This window comes from Cryptomeria japonica, chromosome 3 (genome assembly GCF_030272615.1).
Source record: "Cryptomeria japonica chromosome 3, Sugi_1.0, whole genome shotgun sequence".
In the NCBI taxonomy this organism is placed as follows: domain Eukaryota; kingdom Viridiplantae; phylum Streptophyta; class Pinopsida; order Cupressales; family Cupressaceae; genus Cryptomeria; species Cryptomeria japonica.
The window spans coordinates 921,848,026-921,872,659 of NC_081407.1; the positions used below are offsets into that span (position 1 = coordinate 921,848,026).

A 24,634-nucleotide genomic window follows, 5' to 3' on the forward strand; every position below is an offset into this window, starting at 1 on the left:
AAAATAGTATACAGTTACATGTGTGCATATGTAGATACATAAATATATATATACATAAATAGGGAAATGGCCACATATATGTAGTTAAGAATAGTATATTTTTACACATGTGCATATACAGATAGATAAATATGGTAACGTATATATGTATATGTATATGCACATATGTATATATACTAACATGTATATATATATGTGTGTGTGTGTGTGTGTGTGTGTGGGTGGGTGGGTGGATGTGTGTGTAAGTGTGTGTGTGTGTGTGTGGATATGCAAAGAGATAGATGTATATGTAGAAATATTTCTTTCAAAAAGGCAACATATATGCAGTTTAGAGTGTCAATGTCATGTCATTTGATGGGTAGGCTATGAGAAAAACCATAATAAAGGAACAATATTACTTTAGTAAAGGATGTTTCACAATACATACAACAGAGCTATCATTATGGACAGATGATAATTAAATTAATGTCTCAGTGAACAGTGGAGTGGGCAGATTTCAAAAAAACTGAAAGAATTACATAATGGATGGAAAGCAATATATATACTAACGAATGTTTGAAAAGAGTAACCAATCTAAGATATTGATTAACAAATTTAAAGAACAAGACAAGAAATTTTTTTTTTCCAAAACACATAGTTTAGATGTTGACTACTTAGGCAAATGTAAATATGGACTACAAAATGTGTTGGTTGTTTAGATAAATGCAATGATATATGGATATACTTATCTATGTATTTAGGTATATATGTAGTTCAAAATAGAATACAGTTACATGTGTGCATATGTAAATACATAGATACAGGACCATATATATGTATATGCATATGTACCTACATAGATATATATACACATAAATAGGCAAATGACCACATATATGTAGTTTAGAACAGTATATTTTTACACATGTGCATATGCAAATAGACAAATATGGTAACATATACACTGAGATAGATAAACATGCACACTAATACATTCATATATATATAAAGAGAAATATTAGGACAAGCTTGTATAGTGGTAACGTTAAGTTTAATTTTATTATGTAACAATCAATAACAAGGTATAAAACTGTAGTTAGAATTGCAGTTGCAATAGTATAAAAAGGAGACCTATATTTATATGTATTCCCAAAAATTCTAAAAAGAATGTAGAGAACTTGAAGCACCGATGCAAATGTAATTTTGTAAATATGCACATAGTAACAAAGATTGTGTGTATATGTGGAAACCAAAATGGAATGCTATTAGTATTTACATAAAGTGTTTTTTGAAGTGGAGCATTGTTAGAATAAAAGCATGCATAGAAAAAGAGGCTATGAACAAAAGCAGACACAACAATTGCTAGCCTTCATTGCCAGAGACAAATATCAGTTAAAGGTTTGAGCTAGCCATCTCAAAATGCAAAAGAGAAAAATAGTAATATGTGGTTATATGCAGCAATTCAACATTTGAAATAAGTATGACTAAGTTTGGAGGAACAAAATATTGACAAACTATTTGCAAATGGGGAAAACTGATGTTTATATACTGAACGCAGTCAAAGGGAAATCCTTTTTTTCTGTTCCTGTAGTATAGAGTCATGCAGTTGCACCCATTCTGGCAATCTCTGCAAGCAAGTAGCTGCACTCAGCTTCAAAATCAAGCCTCTGCGCTTTCTTGATTGTTACTTTTATTCTATGCTTAGAGTTGTATGTGTCAGTAGACACCAAAAATGTAAAACAATAGTGGTTGAACATAGCTTCATTAAGTATGCTGCGAGGTGTTTTTTTTGTTGTTAAGTCATATTGCAGCATGTATAATTCCTTTGCACGCAGAGCCAAAAGTTCTGTACCAACCTCATCAAATGCACTAGCCCAAACAGAGCCTGTTTGATCTTGTAGCTTCATCTGTAGGAGGTATTTGTAATTACATTCAGGGAATTGTGTTTGACACCTAGGGCAGAGCCACAAATTCTCAGCTAGTTTACTACATTTCCTTTTACATTCTTTACCGTTGAATTGTAATGGGCAAGTTGTATAATAAAACTGGCCCCCCTTTATGAATCACAAGATAGCTGTAATAGTAGTCTCTATGGTTTCTGGTGCAACGCTACGACGTTGAAGGATGGTTGCAATGGACATTCTCTAGTACTGGTTATTTTTGGCATGTACATCCAAAGAGTGTGAATCAAGGCATTGTTGGATAGGGCCTCTTAAACAGAGGGGGTTTGCTTCAGGAATGGAAGGGTTAATTTTGAAAGTTGTTGACGCTGAAATATTAATAACTTTTCTATTGAAATACCCAACCCTTGCATTTTGAACATCAAGGATGGAAAATGTTCCAGATGCATGCATATTCTTCAAGTCATTGCCTAGCTGTTCTAATGGCAGCCCCCAAAGGTTAACATCAATTGTCAAAGTTGACATATCATTTATCTTTACTATTCTCTTGTTTATAGTAGATCCATCCTTTCTACGAATTACAGAAATCTCTTTGACATTGACAACAACACCAATAACATCAAGCAAAGTATTGTTGGTGCTGGTGAGAACTTCATTAATAGGGGTGAAGGGGGTTTTTTTACTTGGCTCAGCAGATTCAGGGGCACAATGCTTCAAAACTGAAGTTTCAGTCAAGACAATCAAAAGGTGGCTGTTAAGCTTATTGTATACGATGTTTGCGTCTTTTACAGAACCTTTGGAAAGAACATATGAAGCTCCTTTTTCAACTCGGTGATAGTGCAATTCTGCTATTTCATCAAAGGAAGTAATTCTAATTTCACAACCCTCTTCATCTGTAATATCAAAACTAAAAACTTGGCCATTGCATTTTGCCATATTATATTGATGCATTTTCCTCTTATTTGTGACTCAGCCTTTTATTGTCCAATTGTTTTGGAAAGGGTTCAAACTTTAATAGGGCTGATATTTTCAGAGGGATCATGTTGTGGAGAAGGCAGATCTGCAACAAATTTAAGAGAACGTTTAGTGGATGGTGGGGTTTCTCTGCCTAGCATTTGTTCTTCCTATTCTTTAAAGAGGTATCTGGGTTTTCCAACCAAATCACAATTCATTTTTTGACATCTAGAGTGAATATAATGATGGTCCTATAAAAGGAAGAAGGAGGTTTGCTCAGTTGCAGGAAATACGTTCGTAAATAGCATAGAAATAGGTTCACACAAATGAGGAAAATAGACAATAGAAGCTACCTTGTGTTCCAAATGTATCAACAAGCATAGTTTGTCAACAAAAAGAGAGAACCTATCTTCAATGTCTCTGCATGTAATAAGTCAGCATACTTAGGTGGCAAAATGGCCAACTGCATATGTGTGCCATCAGACAAGACTATTTTGTATCTGTCATTGTCATCTGGATCACCAGCCATTTTTTCAAATGACAAGAGCTGCAGCAATGGGGAAGGGATATCATCTCCAACATTCATGGATTAGATTGCATACGGGGTAAGCTCGAGGTGGTCATTAAGCCCCTACAAGGAGAGCACAAGAAGACTGAATGCATATCCAAGGGAAGTTTCATAGTAGCAATGCAGATCTGGTAAAAGAAAACTATGTTTGGCGAGATATATATATATCCAAAATGGTGGGATTCTATATATGTATGTATGAAACAAGATAATAGAATGGCAACCATATTCAAAGATGGTGGAGCAGTTTTGAATAAAAGAATGGGTCCCTGTATGTTTGAACAAGTCATTGGTTGTACGAGTTTTTTTTTTTTGCCAGTGGATGGATAGAATATATGTCCAGACTGTGGAACACGGGAATGATGACAACTATGTAGATGCAGCAAAACATGTATACAGACGATGTTTTTGTGTGTGTTGTTGGAACACCCAAAACAATGCTCATATCTTGAAATTTGCAACAATATAGAATGGATTAGCATACCAAAGTGTCTAGGGGAGGTTTTTGCGATGGAGCAGGAGAGCTGGTAGAAGATGACATAGTGCGTAATGCTCTTCACAATTTCAGGAAATAGATATTTTATGAGAGCACACAACATCTATAGAACAATAAGCAGCATAAAGGAAGGTTGAATAGCATATTCAAATAAATCCTCAAAAGGAAAGTGCAACATTAAAAATAAACATTCATAAATATTGAGATTAATATACATGCAAACCATAGATGCAAATTTTGAGCGACCAACAAATTGAAAGATTTGTTTCCTATTTTTCCAAGGTGGCAAAATACAAAATTATAGAGTGCCCAAATTAGGAATTTCTAGGGATCACATTTATCCATGTATCCAATGCCTGCACCGCAATTCATTTATTATGCATGAGCTTTGGAAGCCTCATTTCCACAAGGTTACTGGAACCAATTTTTGCCATGCTCATTTTTTAAAAGAACCTGGAATCTAGACAATTTTCTAGGCATAAATGCCAGAACAGAAAGCTGATAGACATAGATATTTTTTAATATATATACAAAGCTATATATTTGCATGCACAGGCATAGAAATCCATATGCATGTGTATGCAAAAACATAAATATGGATGTATATATATACATACACATATACACATACATAGATATGTATGTATCCAAATGGATATATAGATGCACAAGCATGTATGTATATATGGATATGTACATAAGTATATATAAACATAAACAGATATATTTATATATACGTATACATAAATACATGCACACACACACACACGTACATATATATACGTATATAACTATCTACAAAGCCATTCCACAATTTTGGTAAAACTATCAAGCAAGAAGGTTCATTAGTTTTTAAACGGGCCTATCTGGGCGAAAAAACATGTAAGAAAATTGTCAACGAAGGTACAATTCTAAATAGCGATGCGGGTCTAGACAAATTCTTATTTGACTGGACTTCTTGATTTGGGTTGCAAATGTACAATTCAAAAAAATTTTGAGTATATGATTTTTGTGTGGATTGAGATCCTAATTGGAGTTCTTGTATTAACAGATTTTACTGTTTGGTTTTTATTATGCTTATGACCATACAGCTAGATATAGAAATTAGAAAAATACATTGGTTTTTAGGCTTACAATGAATGACAATGCTATTTTTAATTTTTTATTATATCTCATGCTCAACAAATAGTGTGCCCATAGTAAAATTTTGTTAGATATCTAAACATGTAGTTTTAGTTCTTAAATGAGGAAAATAAATGATATAGCAAGGATTTGATCTATTTCAACTAGAAATTTAATATAGACTATATTTAAGTTTAGCTCAATCGAAATGAACCAAAATTTCAATTTTAGTATATGCTTAATATAAGACATACAGTTTCACAATTTGTTGCCAGAATTTTGTTGAGGAGCCACGCTGCTTAAGAGATTCTTAAGTGAGAGCTATGAATAACGAAGTGGACTCTAAATATCACAATGGCTACCTTCGTTATAGTTCAAACACTTGAAGTGCTTTCGTATAACCAACAACGGCTCGAGACTTGTGGACCATATCCCATATTCAAGCTACATCTTGTAGCCAATCATCAACTTGAAAATGGCATTACAGTCCCAATTACAATTACATTGAATATTCAGACAAAACTAAAGTTTAAGTGACATATTAGAAGCACTTTTCCATCACTTAACACAAACTAACCTCTTTTGCTATAAAAAGCTACTATCTTTTGTTTTTTAGGCTTACAATGAATGACAATGCAATTTTTAATTTTTTCATTATATCTCATGTTCAACTAATAGTGTCCCCAAAGTAAAATTTTGTTAGGTATCCAAACATTTAGTTTTAGTTCTTAAATGACAAAAAAAAATGATATAGCAAGGATGTGATGTATTTCAACTACAAATTTAATATAGCTACATTTTGCAGCCAATCATCAACTTGAATATTCGAACGAAACTAAAGTTCAAGTGACATATTAGGAGCACTTTTGCATCACTTAACACAAACTAACCTCTTTTGCTAAAAAGCTATTGTGCTTTGTTTTTTAGGCTTACAATGAATGACAATGCATTTTTTAATTTTTTATTATATCTCATGTTCAACAAATAGCGTGACCATTGTAAAATTTTGTTAGATATTTAAACATGTAGGTTTAGTTCTTAAATGACAAAAATAAATGATATAGCAAGGTTTTGATCTATTTCAACTACAAATTTAATATAGGCTAGGTTTAAGTTTAGTTCAATCGAAATGAACCAGAGTTTCAATTTCAGTATATGCAAAATATAAGACATACAATTTCACGATTTGTAGCTAGAATTTTGTTGAGGACCCCAAAAAGTTTGGTCTTTTACAATATAGATTTCAAGAAGTTGTTCTATATCTAATATTGATATTATTTAATATTTTAGTAACACATACTTTACCTTCTTTGCTTAGATATGTGTATCCATTAGGGGGTCTCAATTTTTTTTTTATATCTATTTGTATTCGATATCACACCATTTCCAGATATGGGTAGGTATGTATTTTTATAATTTCTATATCCAGCTGTATGGTCACAAGCATAATAAAAACCAAACAGTAAGAATGCCAGATATGGGTACGTATGAATTTTTATAATTTCAATATCCAGTTGTATGGTCACAAGCATAATAAAAACCAAACAGTAAAAATGCCTTTACAATAACCATGCCACTGGCTAGCAAATCAAAATTGTTAGCACAGTCTCGCAATTAGAACTAAAGGCAATCAAAATTTTGTTGAGGACCCCAAAAAGTTTGGTCTTTTACAATATAGATTTCAAGAAGTTGTTCTATATCTAATATTGATATTATTTAATATTTTAGTAACACATACTTTGCCTTCTTTGCTTAGATATGTGTATCCATTAGGGGGTCTCATTTTTTTTTATATCTATTTGTATTCAATATCACACCATTTCCAGATATGGGTACGTATGTATTTTTATAATTTCTATATCCAGCTGTATGGTCACAAGCATAATAAAACCAAATAGTAAAAATGCCTTTGCGATAACCATGCCACTAGCCAGCAAATCAAAATCGGTAGCACAAGCTCGCAATCATAACTAAAGGCAAATAATATCTTAACAGTATAGAAATCTACAACACAAAAGGCAAATAATAGTTCTATCAATTTATGGCTAATAAATTGATGAATCTTTCTGCAGATATTTTTCATTGCAAATGGATGAAACTGCCAAGGCCAAGCGAATTAATTGTGCCATCCAAAACCATTAATGGCCAAGGCAAACAATTTAATTTCGTTGTCAGCAGAAATTAAATCCACTTCCCAATAACATGTCATGCCAAATATATGTAATCTCAATTAAAATACTACATATTTATGACTTTTTAACACAATTTCTGATAACTATAAAAAAAACACGGAAAACACATGGATCAGAAACAGGGAATCCGGTGCACTGACAATTTTCCGAGCACAAAAGGCAAATAATAGTTCTATCGATTTGTGGCTAATAAATTGATGAATCTTTCCTTAATTATTAATTTTTCTTTGATTGCTTAAACTATTATTTTAGATTGAAGTGTTATAAAAAGTGAACAAAGATACCAATGGAGTGGGTTCTTCTTCGTTTTTCCTTATGTGCCTGTTTTTTAAGCTTTCTGGGTAGGCGATAAACCTAGTATTAGCCACAAATCGATAGAACTAAAACCCAAATAATTTGAAGGCCGCAAAACCAAATATCCTCCCAAATGGCAACAAATTTTTTTAATCCACCAAAACAGAAGGGAAAACCCTCAAAATGGCTACAATTGTTATGAAAATTTTAGAATCAAATTTCAAAAACAACAAAGAATACTCTCCAAATGTCTGTTAAATAGAGAATAAACAAACTGAAAGCACCCATCTCTTCTTGGGTAGCCTCCCTTAAAACCCTTTGTTTCCCAATGCTCAAAATGTTAAACGACAATTCTAGAGATTTTAGATGAGTGTGGGCTACATACCTGGGAAAAATGGTTTCAGCCCGATCCTTTAAACACTTTCTTGTTTTCCACAGAGATTGCAAACATGAAACATATGGAAACACAAAAACCAGCATTAGATAGTAGTTAGAAAGAAATAAATTGTACCCAAAATAAGATTAAGAGTTACCTTAAGTTGAAAAAGCTTAAACGCCAACTGCAGATTGCAGGAAATCTTTGGACACCCTCTTCTTGTCCAAAACAAAAAACACACAGCAAAGTCACCGAAAACTAAACACAATACCAATATACCCAACAATGGTAAACCAAACTCCACATAACAGTGCAATCGATGAAACAAAAACCTCTAAATGCCCTCTTCTCTTCTAAAAAACATAACAGAGCCAGACAAATAGCAACGATGTTTTGAATACTGTCCACTCTGCAGGCTAAATGAAGATATTCTTCACTGCAAGTGAATAAAGAAATACACAAAGAATCTTCACTGGAAGCGAACGAAAGCATCGAAAACCATTCTGCAGATATTTTTCATTGCAAATGGATGAAACTGCCGAGGCCAAGCGAATTAATTGTGCCGTACAAAACCATTAATGGCAAAGGCAAACAATTTAATTTCGTTGTCAGCGAAAATTAAATCAACTTCCCGATAACATGTCACGCCAAATATATATAATCTCAATTAAAATACTACATATTTATGACTTTTTAACACAATTTCCAATAACTATAAAAAAAACACGGCAAAACACATTGACCGAAAACAGGGAATCCGGTGCACTGACAATTTTCTAGGCATAAATGCCCCCACTAGAAATCCAATCGGCTTAATTAGGCCAACCTCCAACTATCATATTGAGGTATCAGGATTGGGGATCAACCGATGGGAACTGAGAAATGACATATTTGAAAATGCACCCCTTTGAGAGGGACAAGGGTGCCTAACAACCTTAACCACTAGGACAAGGGCACCTAGCACCCTTGTCCACCCAGATCACCATGCGATCATATGATGACATTTTTGTAGTACAAATTTCAAAAATATGCTTGTATAAGAGCTAGGAGAAAACACAATAAGGCAATCAGTCAAAAACAAGTTACAATTTAGGACACTACACCAGCCAAGGATAAAAATTCTTAATTCTAGTTGTCTAGTTTTTTAGCAATCTTACCTTTAATGCAAAATGACCTAGATATTTTTTTGTGCAAGTATTCTAATAGTTTAATCCTTATAATGTTAGTAAATCATAGGTCTAATACGCAAGGAATATAGATATATTCAAATCATCTAAAATAAAAATAAGATACATCTATAATTGATATTAAAAGAAGAGTTTCAAATAAACTATTTTTCTCTTCCATCACAATAAAGATGTAATCTGCCCCATCAACTTCACTTTATATTAGGTGGGATTCCTTCCTTTATTATGTATCACTCACCAATAATGAATAATGCCTGAGTTTCTACGTCTTTCTCTCTTGTAAATAATTAACACTCCTAAATAAGTGAAGTGTATCAATCCTCTAAATAATGAGACGAACTTGATATATAGTTTCGTTACTATTCTTAATTTTTATCTCTCTCAACATGTATGGATGAATATTAGTTTTGATCTTCAAGAATTATTTGTATTTTATAGGAAAGGAATATAAAAGGGACATTAGATTAAAAATATTGATAATGCACAATGATTAAAAGCATTAAAATAAACAAATCTCGTAGAAAATAATAAAACTATATAGTTTAAAATTGTAAGAAATATTGAGTACTGATTCGTCATTAATATGGAAATAAGAAAATGAGCCATTTTCACTTACTCTATATGTGATCAAGATCATTTGAATCACAATTATGGATCTGAAGTGGGGTAGGAAATGACTAAATTAAGAATTGAGATAATCGATCCTTATGAAAGAGTACAAATAGGAACCACCAAGAAAATAAATACATGGACATTTTGGCACTTATTCCCTTGAAATTAGTGTTCTGTCATGATACATAGAAATGGAAGTAGCGAATGGTGCATTACATGAATTTAAAATATTAATTTATGATTAGATAGCTACAATTTGTTAAAGGAAACAAATGTTCTCTTTAAAGGAAAGCCATAAAACCAGTCAAGTTTTCTTTACAAGAGAAAACTACACACATATGGATTAGTGTCTTGGATATATGCTTCAAATGCAAGGGTTCCTATAGAAGGATATGTCAATGAGGCTAAGTTAAAAAATAACATAATTCATATGATCTATTTCCTATCTTTCCTCATATAATTTAGAAAGATAAAGGGAAAATATAAGGGAAGGAGAGAAAAAACAAAAAGGATTTTGGAAAGAAGAGTGAAAGTAGACTAGGAAGTGTACATGAAAATGAGTTTTCTAATTCAAGAAAACTATGGGTGTAATGACTTACACCTTTAAGCATGAGAAGGATCACTCGCAGTACAATTAATACTTGTCGAAGTTGAAATATGAATAACTTGCTAGAGTTTGAGGAAATAAGGCAGGTAAATGATATTATCTGAAAATGAAAAGGACAAAGAGTGGAATACCAAGATACTTATGTAGGCTATCATTTTTTTTTTAAATCATATAAATATATTTAATTACAAAAATATTTGATTACGAAAATTGGCTTAGCAGTTAAAGTACACATTATGCAAACTTTTAATTGAAGTTTTTTCGAGATCACATTATCACCAAGTTTGAAGTCCCTTATAAGGTTATAAAAAAAAATGTTATGTGCTTCAAGTCTTTGGATTTCACTAATCTCTATCTTGAATATTAAATAGACTTTTATCACACTCCCCCATATCAAAATTGAGTGTTTAATGAATATTATCAGAAGAATATTGGGAAAGAACAAGAATACTTTTGACTCCAAATTGAGGTAGTACTTTGGGCTGACCAAGTTACACCCAATAAATAAATAACAAAATGATGATATGAGCTAGCATATGGGATGGATGTGATATTACCTATTAACAAACTATTGTTAAAAAATATATATGTACAAGAATCATCTATGAAATCGGATGATGTTTCTGCTTATAGGTAAAATCAAATGGTTGAAATAAATATAATTTGAAGGGGAGCTCATTTTATTAATACAAAAAAGCAACAACAAGTGAAAAATTTATTTGACAAAAGAGCAAGTGCTATAAAATTTAAAATTTGCGGTTTCATTCTAAATTGGACTATTTGATCTCACGATAAAGGAAAGAATTAAAAGTTTGATACCTTACGATTAAGTCCATAAATAGTTGAGAATTAAAATGGAGAGGATTTCAATTTCATGAAAATATTAACCATAGAATTTAAAGAATTGCTTATACATAGATTGTTTAAAAAATACTTCACCTTTTACTCAACCCTTCTCTTTTGATGCATATTTATATATCCCCTTTATCTATGCCTTATGCATCCACGGATATCTTTGACACATGGTGAAGTATGTGTGTATACTTTTCGCATTGGTCTACATCCCAAGAAAGACTTAATCCTTGCTATATCTCATTGGAACGTTCATGAAGCACGTTAATATACATACTATAATTTTCTCCGTGACATGGTAGAGGATATGAAAGTGATGCTTAAAAATATTGTCACTTTTGATAATTTACAAATTTATCAATAAACCATATTGAGTGTTGAGAAGTTTAGGTAGTTGAGTGAGCGTATAGGCATCATGAATCTTAGTAGATAGTTCATAGTTTCATGTTATTTAGCTTTTACTCTAGCAAGCTATACAACAAGTGAGATAATATCATGCACCTTAGAATGTTTTAATCATCGATTCCAATTAAAGGTTAGGTTTTCCAAAAAGGATTTTTTAAAACTAATAGTAGATCCACTATGTTTAATGCTAGTTAAATTTCTGTTAATGTGATTTCCATGTCAGTGCAAGTTCATGCATGTGTTAATTCCCATAAGAAATTGTTAGAACTATATATTTCTATCTTATCATTGATCATAAACTAGGGTAGGAAATTTTTTTACCATTTCAACTCGCTCTAAACAAAAACTTTTTAGTTAAAAATGGCTAAATTTAGCACTTCAAAAGACAAACTAAAAAATGACATAGATTTATGGTATTTGTTACCCACATGTTAAATGAAACAAAAAAGTGGGAAAGACATTTTAGATTATGAAATAGAATGTAAATTTTAAAAATTGTAGATTTGTAAATCCCATTGTTATGAAAAACTGTAGAAAGAAGTCATGATCCTGTAGTTCACAAAAAATTTAAAGGAAACACACATGCCTCATCTATAATCTAGGCCAATCTAATAGAATTTATTCACATAAACAAAACTTAGACTAGATTAAGAGATGATAGTTGGGTATGATAAATTTCGATAGTTGAAACATGTGCTTTAACAAAAGTAGTTGCAAGTAGATAACTCTTAGCTCTATGGCTAAAGAATGGTTTCCTTTGCAAAGTACTGTAAGATCTAATTGATGTATGTTTCTAAACTAGGGCATCTCCGTCTCTACAATACTTGAGACCATACATTAGAATTGTACACAGCTTGAGGTAAATTTAATGGCTCTAAGTCAAGCTTACGTTTGCAAATTTGAACATAAACCCTATGAAATTCAAAACTATACTCTTTTGGTTGTCTATATGATGTGTAACGGTTCTCCACTTTCATGATATCTAAGGGTTTGTAGAATGCATTGGTGTAATAAACATGGAAGCTGTATCGAAATGCCTAAACATGTGAATAGGGTAAGGGAATTTATGTAACGAATAGGTAGGTGGGATAGAAGAAGAGGTCAAACTTTTCTACAAAGACATGCTATTTGTTTCTAGTCAATGTATCAAAGCATTTTCTTAAAGAAAGAAAGACCAAAAACTAAGTGAGAAATGACACGAGTATGCAAATTTTTTGTTATTAATAATTCCATCCCCAAACGTCTAATACTAAAATTTGATTGTAGATAATAAAATGATAATTTATAATTTTGTACCATCGTGCTAGTGTAAGCTTATCATTTAAAAAATACATTCATCTATTTCTCGACTTAAAATTCTAAAACTAATCTAATTATTGCTTATTTGTTTACCTTTATTTTCTTTTTCAAAAGCAACATCCCAAATGTCCTCAACCACTTTGAATGATGCGTTAATGCCAAGTGGTTGGAATGATGCGTTAATGCCAAGTCGCAGTCCCAGGTGTTTGCATCAAAATCTGTCATTGCATTAAGAAGTCTAGAAGAAGTGTTTGCAATAAATAGTCGTTGCTCTCTCGCAGCATTCAAACTAATCTATCAATATCAACGTTGCAAACACGGCTCGAGATACAAATTACCTGCAAGTCTTCCAACGTACGCGGCAACTAGAACATGATGCTGTGTCCAAGTAGATCATCTATATCTGTAATTTGGCTATAAAATCTATATGTGTAGAGGTTGTGGTGAGATGAAGTTCAAATTTTGATTCGAGTTGCAGGTCAAACGGGTAAAATAGTTTCGTGTGGTCGATGCAGGATAATGAAGTGGACTGTATGTTCGACGCTCAAAGTATATATATCTATTTTTAATCTTAAGCGAAAATAGATAGATATTATCCTTGTAGAACCGTGAGCAAGCTAAAAGAGACGCATCAGCGTTATCCAACAAATAAAATTGAATGTAGTCGTGTTGTTACGATAAGGGGGCATCAAACAAATTCAAATTAAGGTTGAAGAGTTTACATTTTCCTTATCATTTGGTGGCAAAGTCTATTTGGAAATAGTTTCTAGGACAGGGTCCCACAATGACCGATTCAATTGCAAACTATAAATACCCAACCGTGCCTTGTGATTTTCATTAACGAGTATTGCATCTACTAAATCACAAGTATTGCATTTTACAGCCAAAATCGTAGCCTTTGCTGGTTTCATATTTAGCTTTTGAAAGAAGTCAGTTTGTTGGAATTGCAGGCAAGCGGTTCAAGAACATCATGGCGGCCAGAGGTATGTATATAGAGCAATTATTGTTAAAAATGTTATTGAACGAGCAGTGGCGTATGTTTTTATTGTGATTGTGATTTTTTAATGAACCGTTGGATTTGAATGCCCTGCAGTTGGAGTGTGTTATGGAATGTTAGGGAATCTGCCCAGCCCGCGCGAGGTGGTAGAGTTGTTAAAGCGTCACAACATCGGAAAAGTGAGGATTTTCGAGGCACATCACGAAGCTCTGAGAGCCCTGGAAAACACAGGCATAGAAGTAATAGTGGGACTGAGGAACGAGGAGCTTGAGAAGATAGCAGGCAACCAGGCGGCAGCCAACGGGTGGGTGAAGGACAACGTTGGCGCCTTCTACCCGGCGGCCAACATCAAATACATTTCAGTGGGAAACGAGGTGTTGCATTACGGAAACGAGAAATATGTCTCATATCTCGTCCCTGCAATCCGAAACATTCAGACCGCAGTCCGCAACGCCAATCTGCACAAGGATATAAGGGTGTCCACCACCCACGCCTCATCTGTGCTGGGGAATTCTTATCCGCCTTCGCAGGGAGAGTTCCGCAACGATCTCAAGAGCACACTCCGCCCCCTGCTGAACTTGTTGGCTGAGAACGGGTCTCCATTCATGGCGAATGTGTACCCTTATTTCAGCTATGCCGGCAACAAGGCCCACATATCCCTAGACTATGCGCTCTTCAAGCCCTCTGCCCCGGTGGTCCACGACGAAGGTCGTGAATACAGGAACTTGTTCGATGCCATGGTGGACGCTCTCATTGCCGCGTGTGAGAGAGCGGGACATCCAGACCTACCCCTGCTCGTTACAGAGAGTGGGTGGCCCTCTGCGGGAGATGATCATGATTATGAGGCCCGGGCGGTCACCGTGGACAACGCCAAGGTCTACAATAACAACCTCATCAGGCACGTCTCCTCCAACCAGGGAACGCCCAGGAGACCTGGAAAGCCCATCCACACCTACGTTTTCTCCTTGTTCAACGAGAATTTGAAGCCCGGACCAGAGATCGAGCGCCATTTTGGCCTCTTCTATCCCAATAAAAACCCAGTTTACCCCGTCAACTTCACTCCATACTAGGTGTGACGGTATGGGCGTCCTTTCCTATCACTCACCAATAAAACACAAGGCCCGGCTTTCTACGCCTTTCTATGTTGTAAAAAATTACCACTCCTAAATAAGTGAAGTGTATCGCTCTTTCCCTCATATAATCCATCCTTTGAATAATGAGTCCAACTTGACGTAGACTCACTTTACTTTTCTCAGTATTTGTCTCTCCCAACATGTATAGGTGGCTTCATTTAAACAATTGTTTTTATTTTAATGGAAAGAAATGAAAAACAACAACGTTCGATAAGATATATGGATTAAAAGCTTAAATGTTTTAGGAAATAATAAAAGCCTATAATAAAAACTCTATAATCTATAATAGAACGTGTGAATGCTCATATTTGCAATGCAGCATAATACAATTGGAATAACATATTTTCTTACTTTATAACATGCATCTTTATTTTTTAATATGTGCTATAGATGATGTTATTGTTACCATAACACCCTGCTTAAATTCCATTGTACTATATAATTATGCCTGTGTAAAAACGAGTCACCACCATTCAACAAATTAATCAAGCATTTATTTTATAATCTAGTACCAAATCCTAGTACACAACCAAACGATGGAATAACCAATGATAAAGGAGTTTTATGTTCACAATGGTGACAATGTGATCGTGTAAAAGATCTATGGAGTCCACTGTGCATGAAAGGCGATAGAATTTCGAGCATGCACTTGTGACAGATGTAATAATGGCATTACGTTCTTCCCATTCCCAACCATGTATGGAAATCTAGAGGTGAACATTTGTGTATGCAAGGACGCCTAGAATAAAGGTTGAAGCTATTTTTGTTTCCCTTACAACCTTGCCAAGGCTTTGTTGAAATTGCATTAGAAGAATAGATTAGAAAGAAATTTATAACTATCATCATCGCAATTATGAAGCAATGAGCCATTTCCTATATCTATAGGAGTTTGGCGACTTCAGAACTATGGAGTCAGTATGGGGAAATATTATTGTCTAGTGATACGGTTCCTGTTCGCAAGGATATGCATTTAAATATAGTGAGCCATACACCTATGAGAGTTGTGATAATCTCTATGCCATTTCTTGAAGACGAAGCATATTTTATCAGAGGTTACATTTAGAAGGAGTCTCATAATCTTAATATGTTTGTGAATGATTGAAAAATGACTGGTACAATGTATGAAATAAAAGATTACCTAGTTGCATAGAAGGTAATTGTTACTATCGAATTGAACAATGGTGAGGAATATTAATCCAATTAGAGGAATCTTTCGAGGAAATATGATCTTCTTTCTTTCTTCTTTTCTTTTTTTCTCTACTTTCTTTTTTCTTTTACCCTTTTTTTGAAGGTAAGATGACATGAATTTATTTGATACTAAATAGCATTATGATTCATTAGAGATTTATATGAGATACTCATAAGAAGAAGAATTTTGGTCATGACAAGGATTGTATTTGTTTGCATTTTTTTTATGGAGATTCTACTAAACAAGTGTCTTGGATTCAATTTCTATACATGGAGAATAAAAATTCAAATGCAACTAATGAATACAATTTTATAAGGATAGTAAGCAAAAAAGAAAAATCATCAATAGATGTAATAAGTTATTAGATTGGAATAGAAGAGATGATAAAGCCATGGATATCATTGGCCTTTCTCTTTCCAACTCTAGATTACACCATATAGAATTAGAAAAATCACCAACAAAATTTGGGAGAATCTAAATAAATTGTTTGGGGCAAAATCACTCAATGCACTTTTTTTCCTAAAACTTCAATTATTCGGTTTCGGAATGGAAGATGGAATCACAATTTCAAATAACATAAGTGGTTTTAGGTCTCTCATTAGGCAACTAGTAGAAGTCAAGGAGGCAAGAGATAATGGCGATGGTAAAGCTATATTGTTAAATAGTTTTCCTTCAAAGTACAATAGTTAATGTTATTCCTGTAGTTAGTCAAATGACTTCACAAACCTTAAGATATATGATTCCAACCCTTTTAGCTTAATAAAAGAGAACAAAATATGATTCTCAATAGGATAATGCACTATATTCATGAAGAAATAGTAAAAGGTCTAGTCCTAATAAAGAGGGAATTAAATATTTTGACTGTAACAAAAAGGGTCACACAACTCAGTTATGTAGAACTTGAAACAATGATGTAATTAAAGGAAAAATCGAGGTAAAATGAAGGTAAATTATTATATGCTGAGGATGAAGATTCAATTGATGATGAATATTTTATCAATGATTCTTCTCTTGGTTGAATTAATAGACTTGTACTTTGAGCCTTCACATTTCGAGGCACGTGGCAGTGCAGCATGGAAGAATTTTCATCATCTGAAGGTGGATTTTCACCTTAAGATGATATTTTGCATTAGAATATTTTTTGGTTTGTTTTCTTTCCTCTTTTTATGCTAATTGTTTTGAAGAAAATACATGTATTGTGAAGGTTGATTTTTCTAGACAGGTAAGGGATTTGGTGTTGAGTACAATCTAGATTGTTGTCTACTAAGTTTATGAGGATGTAAAAAATAATTGTACCCTTCTAATTGTCATCAAACAACTTGATGGAACTCTCTCACGACTTAAAATTGATTATTGTCGAATAATTTAAAAATATATGATTCAAGAGTTTGGGACAGAGAACTCAAGAATTTAGCTCAAAGCTACACCCTTCCCAGGATCGCAAGTTCTGATTAATTAAGAGTGGGAGAGTTCCGTACCATTACATATCCACATAAAATGTGCCACCTAGGGTGCATGAGAGATGCACACCTAGCTAAAGAAAAAATACCAAAAATAGAAAGGAACTACCAAGGAGAGACGAGGACCAAAAACAAAACCAACAAACAAAAACCACTAAAATGAAGCCAACTATAAAGAAATGAAGAGATGCTCTATTGGGCATAGGCGTTACCCTCTTGCCAAACCTTACACAGACCTAAAACTTTATCAGAGAAAGAGATTAAGTTTAAATGGTAACAGATCACTAGTCAAGGTGTAGAAACAATTTATTTGATACAAAAATTAAAAGAATTTATGACAAATTCTTCACAATTTTTATAGTTTAGGTTGATCTAGAACTTTTAATATGAACATGTTGTAGCTTGGCTAGTATATTTATGCTAGGCTCGCCACTATGAAATGATCTCCATTAGGTCTTTAAGGGAAGTCGACCATCTCCAGATGAACATCAAAGATTAGTATGCACATCCTGTATCTAATAGAATCACATACTACTATGCCATAAAGCAATATCAAGCATAGTTAATTTCCCAGTATGAAAACCTTAGAGGAAAGTGAGTGGAAATTTAGCTCCTCGCAGATCAAGCAGTTTTACTAGCTTGCACGAATAGATTCAACATTATAAAATCATAAAAAGAAGGATGAAATAGAAGAACAAAAGATTGAATTTACGTGGGGAAAACCGTTTTGGGTAAGAGATCCTACACCCCAAAACTAGAGAGAATTTGTAGTTTTCAACAACACATGTATAGTTACAATATATGTGTTGTTGAAAACTATGGAGATTGGCATTTTTGCTCGATAATATAGCATCACAAATGCCATAAAATGAACTCCTCTCACCAGCATTTCCTCTAGAAACATATGTTCATAGAGCTTTGAGTGCACATAGAAGCAACTTCTAAATACAACACCCAATCATGAATATGCCACATGCAAGGGACACTGGTCAAATATAACTACACCTTTCAAGGAATACAATTTGATGTAGACACAACACAAAATTAAAAGTTGCATCCATGCACAAGTCAACTTGCAATAGGAACTTCCAAACTTGACTCTTGGAAGTGGTTGCCAACTTGCTACCGAATAGGGATGAAGCTATGGTTAACTCAAAAGTGCCTTGACACATATTACCATCTCATGCTACTCCAGCATGTTTTCACAAATGTATTTCAACAAATGTGTGCCCAAGTGACATTTGGTACTATGGTGGACTTCCAAGTAGAAGGCACAAGCTACAGGTGTCCCAGGAAGTGCCTAGTTGACAAGTAGCACTCTATCGTGACCTCCTCACTATGCATGTGGGATTCTCCTATCATACAGGACCCACAAAGTTATAAGGATACCTATTAAACTTAGGAACTCGGGATATAACAATATTTCCATCCTATATTATTCAAAAAATTAATGCAAGGACTCATAGGTTTCGACACCTTAATCCCCCTGGGGCCTTCATTAAGTTCAAACATAGATGGCCATATAGTCCAACAAAAAATTCACTAAACTAGATATATTATTTTGTATGATAGACAACTACTTCTGGGTGGCTCAACCTCTATCCGCCAACCATCTTTTACTCACATCGTTGAGTCTCTGTCCATGCATCCCCTATACATAATATTTTCTTGCCATAGCTCAAAAGAATATCAATATCAATTTTACACACCTAACAGTACATGGATGCCATGATCAATCAAGTATGTAACGTCCTTGATTATTCATATATGTGAAGTAACATAAACTTCACTTTAACTAATTATACAATTGATTATGCCTCACCTGCTCAGCAAGTGGACATCTACATGCCAGACTTCTCCAATCATGACTTTAATACATTTTATCATGGCATCTCTACAAATCCCAATGCCATATGTGCATATACTAAAAAATAAATGTTACACCATTATTGAATGCTTTGATATGATATGAGGGAAATTTTTTTATGATTATTCAATTATCACTTATACAGGCATATTCAAACGACTTTAAATAGGAATATTTGGTTGTTTTAATCAACGCAACTGGTTAACATCTTAGCAACTGGTTAACATTTTGAACAAAAAGAATGTCATTAGAATATAAGTAGATATAGAGTAGAATAGAATTACAATAGAGCTGTAATAGATGACTAAAAATTATTAAGTCCATGAGCAAATTTTGTTATAATTTTGAGTATGAAAGATTTAAATTAATCTTTTCATTTGTAATTTAATTATGAATGTTTAAAAATTTAATAAATGTTAGTAACATTTCATATTTGGATGCTTGAATCTATACATGGTAATGGTGGCCTTATGAAAAAGGATGTTATTTTACAAGGATTTCATTTGTAAAATTCCTTCAAGGTTTATATTTCAACAATAAAGTGACTACATGATGATGAGTCATATTGTTACAAGTTCAAAGTTGATTAGCACATTTTTTAAATCTACACGTGTCCAAGAAAATTTAGAATTTGGATTCTCTTTTTTAATCCTTTCATTTTTAAATTTTTTTAATAATCTAATCATTTTAATTTAGTAACTTAGAAATAATTTAAATTTAAATAGAATAAATTATTAATCTAAATGCTCTTTGAGATTGGCAAAGATGAATAACCAAATATTATTTTGACATAGTATATTGATAAATACATTGAATTAAACAATATTAAAATTTGAATGTTAAACAAGTTTTCTATACATAAAATTGTTAAGAGTAAAATTAGGTTGATAAATAAAACTTAAAATATCTACAGAGATAACTAAAAAAATATTTGGATTGCAACAAAAAATATATAATTTTGAGCTGTTTTAGTCCATTAAGGCTTGATTATTTAAATATTGCGGAGATATATATCCCTTTTTAAGAGATGTATAATATATGTTAAACGATTTCAACCATTAACAAGAAGGAATACTTGAATATAGTTGGTAGATTTTCAATTAACCGTATCACAGTCATAATAATTATCATCATAAGAACTATACTTATACATAAAATAATGAATGGAAAACATATGATTATTGTTTCTAAATTATATCAACAAGATCTTTATTTTTAAACCAAACTTAATTACATTTTTTTGACTAAAAATAATCTTTAAATGTTACTATCAATACACCTGATAGTCCTGAAAATGACTATGCAAAAATTTAGTGTCCCTGTCAAAATTTTAGTCATTTTGAATTAATTATGCTCTCTGTTCGTGCCCTCAGGGTTTAGGGTTTGAGTTTTATGTATATCCGAGTAAGTCTTTTATTTAAAACCCAAAGCTTGTTATATTTCTTCATTACCTTTTTCACTTAAAAGTGACGGTCATTTTCATCATTGAAGGCACCATGTTTCCTTTCCTAGGCATTATTTCTTTTGTCGGCGTCAAATGTTTTTCCTAAGTCTACATTCTTTTCCTATGGTCGGGCCCCTTTGATATTTTTAGCGGGCATTGATAAAGTTTCCTAAGTCCAGCCTTAATATTTTGGCCAACGTCTCTATGATTAATTATCGAGCTCCTAAAAGTTTAATAAATTTGCATGTGCATCAAGTGGACGGTGACGTTTTAACCCAAGCAGAAAGGTGCTTGAAGGTTAGTGGCAAATGTTAGGTAGTCATTGTGTCTGATATGTAAAGAGCAACACATATCTAATGGCCATCACAGTCCCACGAAGGAAGATGCAAGGAAGTTAAGGATCACGACATCACGAGATGATGCAACGTTTCCCAGGGAGACCGAGTAAGTCTGACAGTGGGACCGCTGAAAGAGTTGAGTTGGAAGGTAATTTGGTGATACTTAGTCAAGCTTTTGATGGACCCACATGCTACATTAGAAGGTTAATATCAAATTGACCAATGGTGATCATATGATACACTAGGATGGATAAGATCTACGATGTAAATTCGGAACATATTTCAAAAGAGCAAATCAGGCTTCTTGCTTATCACTTGCGTGGGAAAATAAAGGCAGAAAGAACTAAGCTTGTCGACATGGGATAAAGGAGGACAAGTCAAGACACCTGGACACCGGCTGATATTCAAAAGAAATATTCAAAAGGTTATTTTTCTGGTCGAGTTGCATTAACAAGCAAAACTGGTAGCTCCAAGGGAGCCATCTCACCAAGTTTCATTGCCACCGCAATGAGAAGCTAAGATTTTTAGAGGCATAAAGGGATAAGGATTCTTTTTGAGTTGGCAATGGAATGATCAAGGTCATGTCAACAAGATCAGAGGATGCATACTGTTAGGGATTCTCAGTAAGGTAAATCAAGGAACTCTCTCTCAGAATAATTCAAAAGATAACAAGTCAGTGTCCAAAAACTGATTCTGAAGCTGAAGTTTTGCAGCCAAGGAACAACAAAATTAGAACAAAATCGTTCATGTAAGGTGAGCCTCATTAGAATCAAAAGGGGTCTTGTATCCTAGTGACAGGTTTTCCTCTGGCTTGAAGCTTGTTTTCTCACTTGTTTCTATATAAGGGAATTCAAGGCCATGAGACGGGGTCCATAAATTTTGGTGCAAAATTTTTCCAGTTTATTAGTCTTGTATAGTGAGTCTAGGTGAAGGGAGCAAGCTGTAAAAGTCATTTACAGAGAAAATAGAGTAAGTCTAGGGTCATATTGTATGCAGGTTCTTGAACGAGTTATATATAAAATGTTTTGTAACAGAAGGCAGCAGATTAAGTAAATAAAAACATGTTTCAAACCCATTTCTCCAGTGTGTGATTCTATCTTGTTTTTGAATGAGTAGAATCAAGGGTTTTCTCATTAATTGCACTTATGTGGTATATGTATTTTTGGTTCATGATTTGATCTAAGGGGTCAATTAAATGCCTGAGTGGAATTGAAGAGCGGTAGGGCTTATGCAGGGATTTAGATAAGCAGTTTGGGTTGGGATATGCATATGAGAAACATTGTAAGGCAATATTTTATTAAGATCTCATGGTATTATATAAAAATTTGTTATATTTTCATTTTATGTCTTATGAATTCAGGTAGCTAATGGATAAGGCACTGGTCACGGCCTGCAACTATCTTAAATGTCAGTTTTGTGCTCAAAACTCACCAACAACTTTCTATTAATTTGTTGAATATCAAAATATCTTTTCATTTTTATACATATTGCTTTAACTTTTGAAAAACTCTAGTACTATGTGCCACGGTCTACTCTTCTCAGATGTATAATTGTTGTCTCTGAATCGTATCACCCGTAAACACAAGATTGTAAAATGTTATTTTTATGGATGATTTCCTAGGTCAAACCCTGGGTTGGAATTAACCTTTGACTGAAATAGATAAATTCAAAAGAAAATATTTTAAAGTAAAAGGTTGAATGTTATTAAGCTCAAGCTTGATGTAGCTGATAATGGTGATGATGCAATGCTCTTTCAATATATTCACAAGTATTGATGTAATAACATGACATGACAATACATAAATGAATTAATCATGAAAATGTTTGTTGCATGAAGACTTCTCCAATTTTCTTGTCCATAATGCTCATATATTGAAGTATATGGTGAGATGAAATGTTGATTGATGGATTCTTATGATGTATGCGAATGCTTGTGGATGTTGATTATGAAAATAAATTGAAATGATGATCCTATAGAGTGTTGTCAAGCTACTACATAAATCAGTCCAACTTCCAACTATCATATTAAGGTATCAGGATTGGGGATCAACCGATGGGAATTGAGCAATGACATATTTAAAAATGCACCCCTTTGAGAGGGACAAGGGTGCCTAACAACCTTAACCACTAGGACAAGGGCGCCTAGCACCCTTGTCCACCCAGATCACCATGCGATCATATGATGACAGTTTTATAGTACAAATTCCAAAAATATGCTTGGATAAGAGCTAGGAGAAAACACAATAAGGGATTCGCTCAAACAATAGTTACAATTTAAGATAGTACACCAGCCAATGATAAAAATTCTTAACTCTAGTTATCTAGTTTTTCAGCAATCTTACCTTTAATGTAAAATGACCTAGATATTTTTTCTGTGCAAGTATTCTAATAATTTAATTCTCATAATGTGGATAGTTGGTAAATTACAGGTCTAATACGCAAGGAATCTAGATATCATCAAATCATCGAAAATAAAAATAAGATACATCTGTAATGGATATTAAAAGAAGAGTTTCAAATCAACTATTTTTCTCTTCCATCACAATAAAAATGTAATATGCCCCATCAACTTCACTTTCTATTAGGTGGGACATCCTTCCTTTATTATGTTTCACTCACCAATAATGAATAATGCCTAAATTTATACATATTTCTCTCTTGTAAATAATTATCACTCCTAAATAAGTGAAGTGTTTCCATCCTTCCAATAATGAGACGAACTTGATATATAGATTCGTTACTATTCTTAATTTTTATCTCTCTCAACATGTATGGATCAATATTATTTTTGGTCCTCAAGAATTATTTGTATTTTATAGGAAAGGAATATAAAAAGGACATTAGATTAAAAATATTGATGATGCACAATGATTAAAAGCATTAAAATAAACAAATCTCTTAGAAAATAATAAAACTATATAGTTTAAAATTGTAAGAAATATTGAGTACTAATTCGTCATTAATATGGAAATAAGAAAATGAGTCATTTTCACTTACTCTATATGTGATCAAGATCATTTGAATCATAATTATGGATCTGAAGTGAGGTAGGAAATGACTAAATTAAGAATTGAGATAATTGGTCCCTATGAAAGAGTACAAATAGGAACCACCAAGAAAATAAATACATGGACATTTTGGTACTTATTCCCTTGAAATTGGTGTTCTGTCATGATACATAGAAATGGAAGTAGCGAATGGTGCATTTTAGGAAATTAAAATATTAATTTATGATTAGATAGCTACGATTTGTTAAAGGAAACAACATATTCTTTTTAAAGGAAAACCATAAAACCAATCAAGTTTGATTTACAAGAGAAAACTACAAACATATGGATTAGTGTCTTGGATATATGCTTCAA

The 24,634-nt window shown here is 33.2% G+C and overlaps 1 protein-coding gene across 1 annotated transcript; it reads left to right on the plus strand.

Moving 5' to 3' along the window:
* Positions 1-13,683: 13,683 nt before the first annotated feature.
* LOC131040327 (glucan endo-1,3-beta-glucosidase-like) lies at positions 13,684-15,094 on the plus strand. Its single transcript, XM_059217014.1, has 2 exons — positions 13,684-13,827; positions 13,938-15,094. The coding sequence occupies exons 1-2, from the start codon at positions 13,815-13,817 to the stop codon at positions 14,909-14,911; spliced, it is 987 nt and encodes a 328-aa protein (XP_059072997.1). The 5' UTR covers positions 13,684-13,814; the 3' UTR covers positions 14,912-15,094.
* Positions 15,095-24,634: the final 9,540 nt, after the last annotated feature.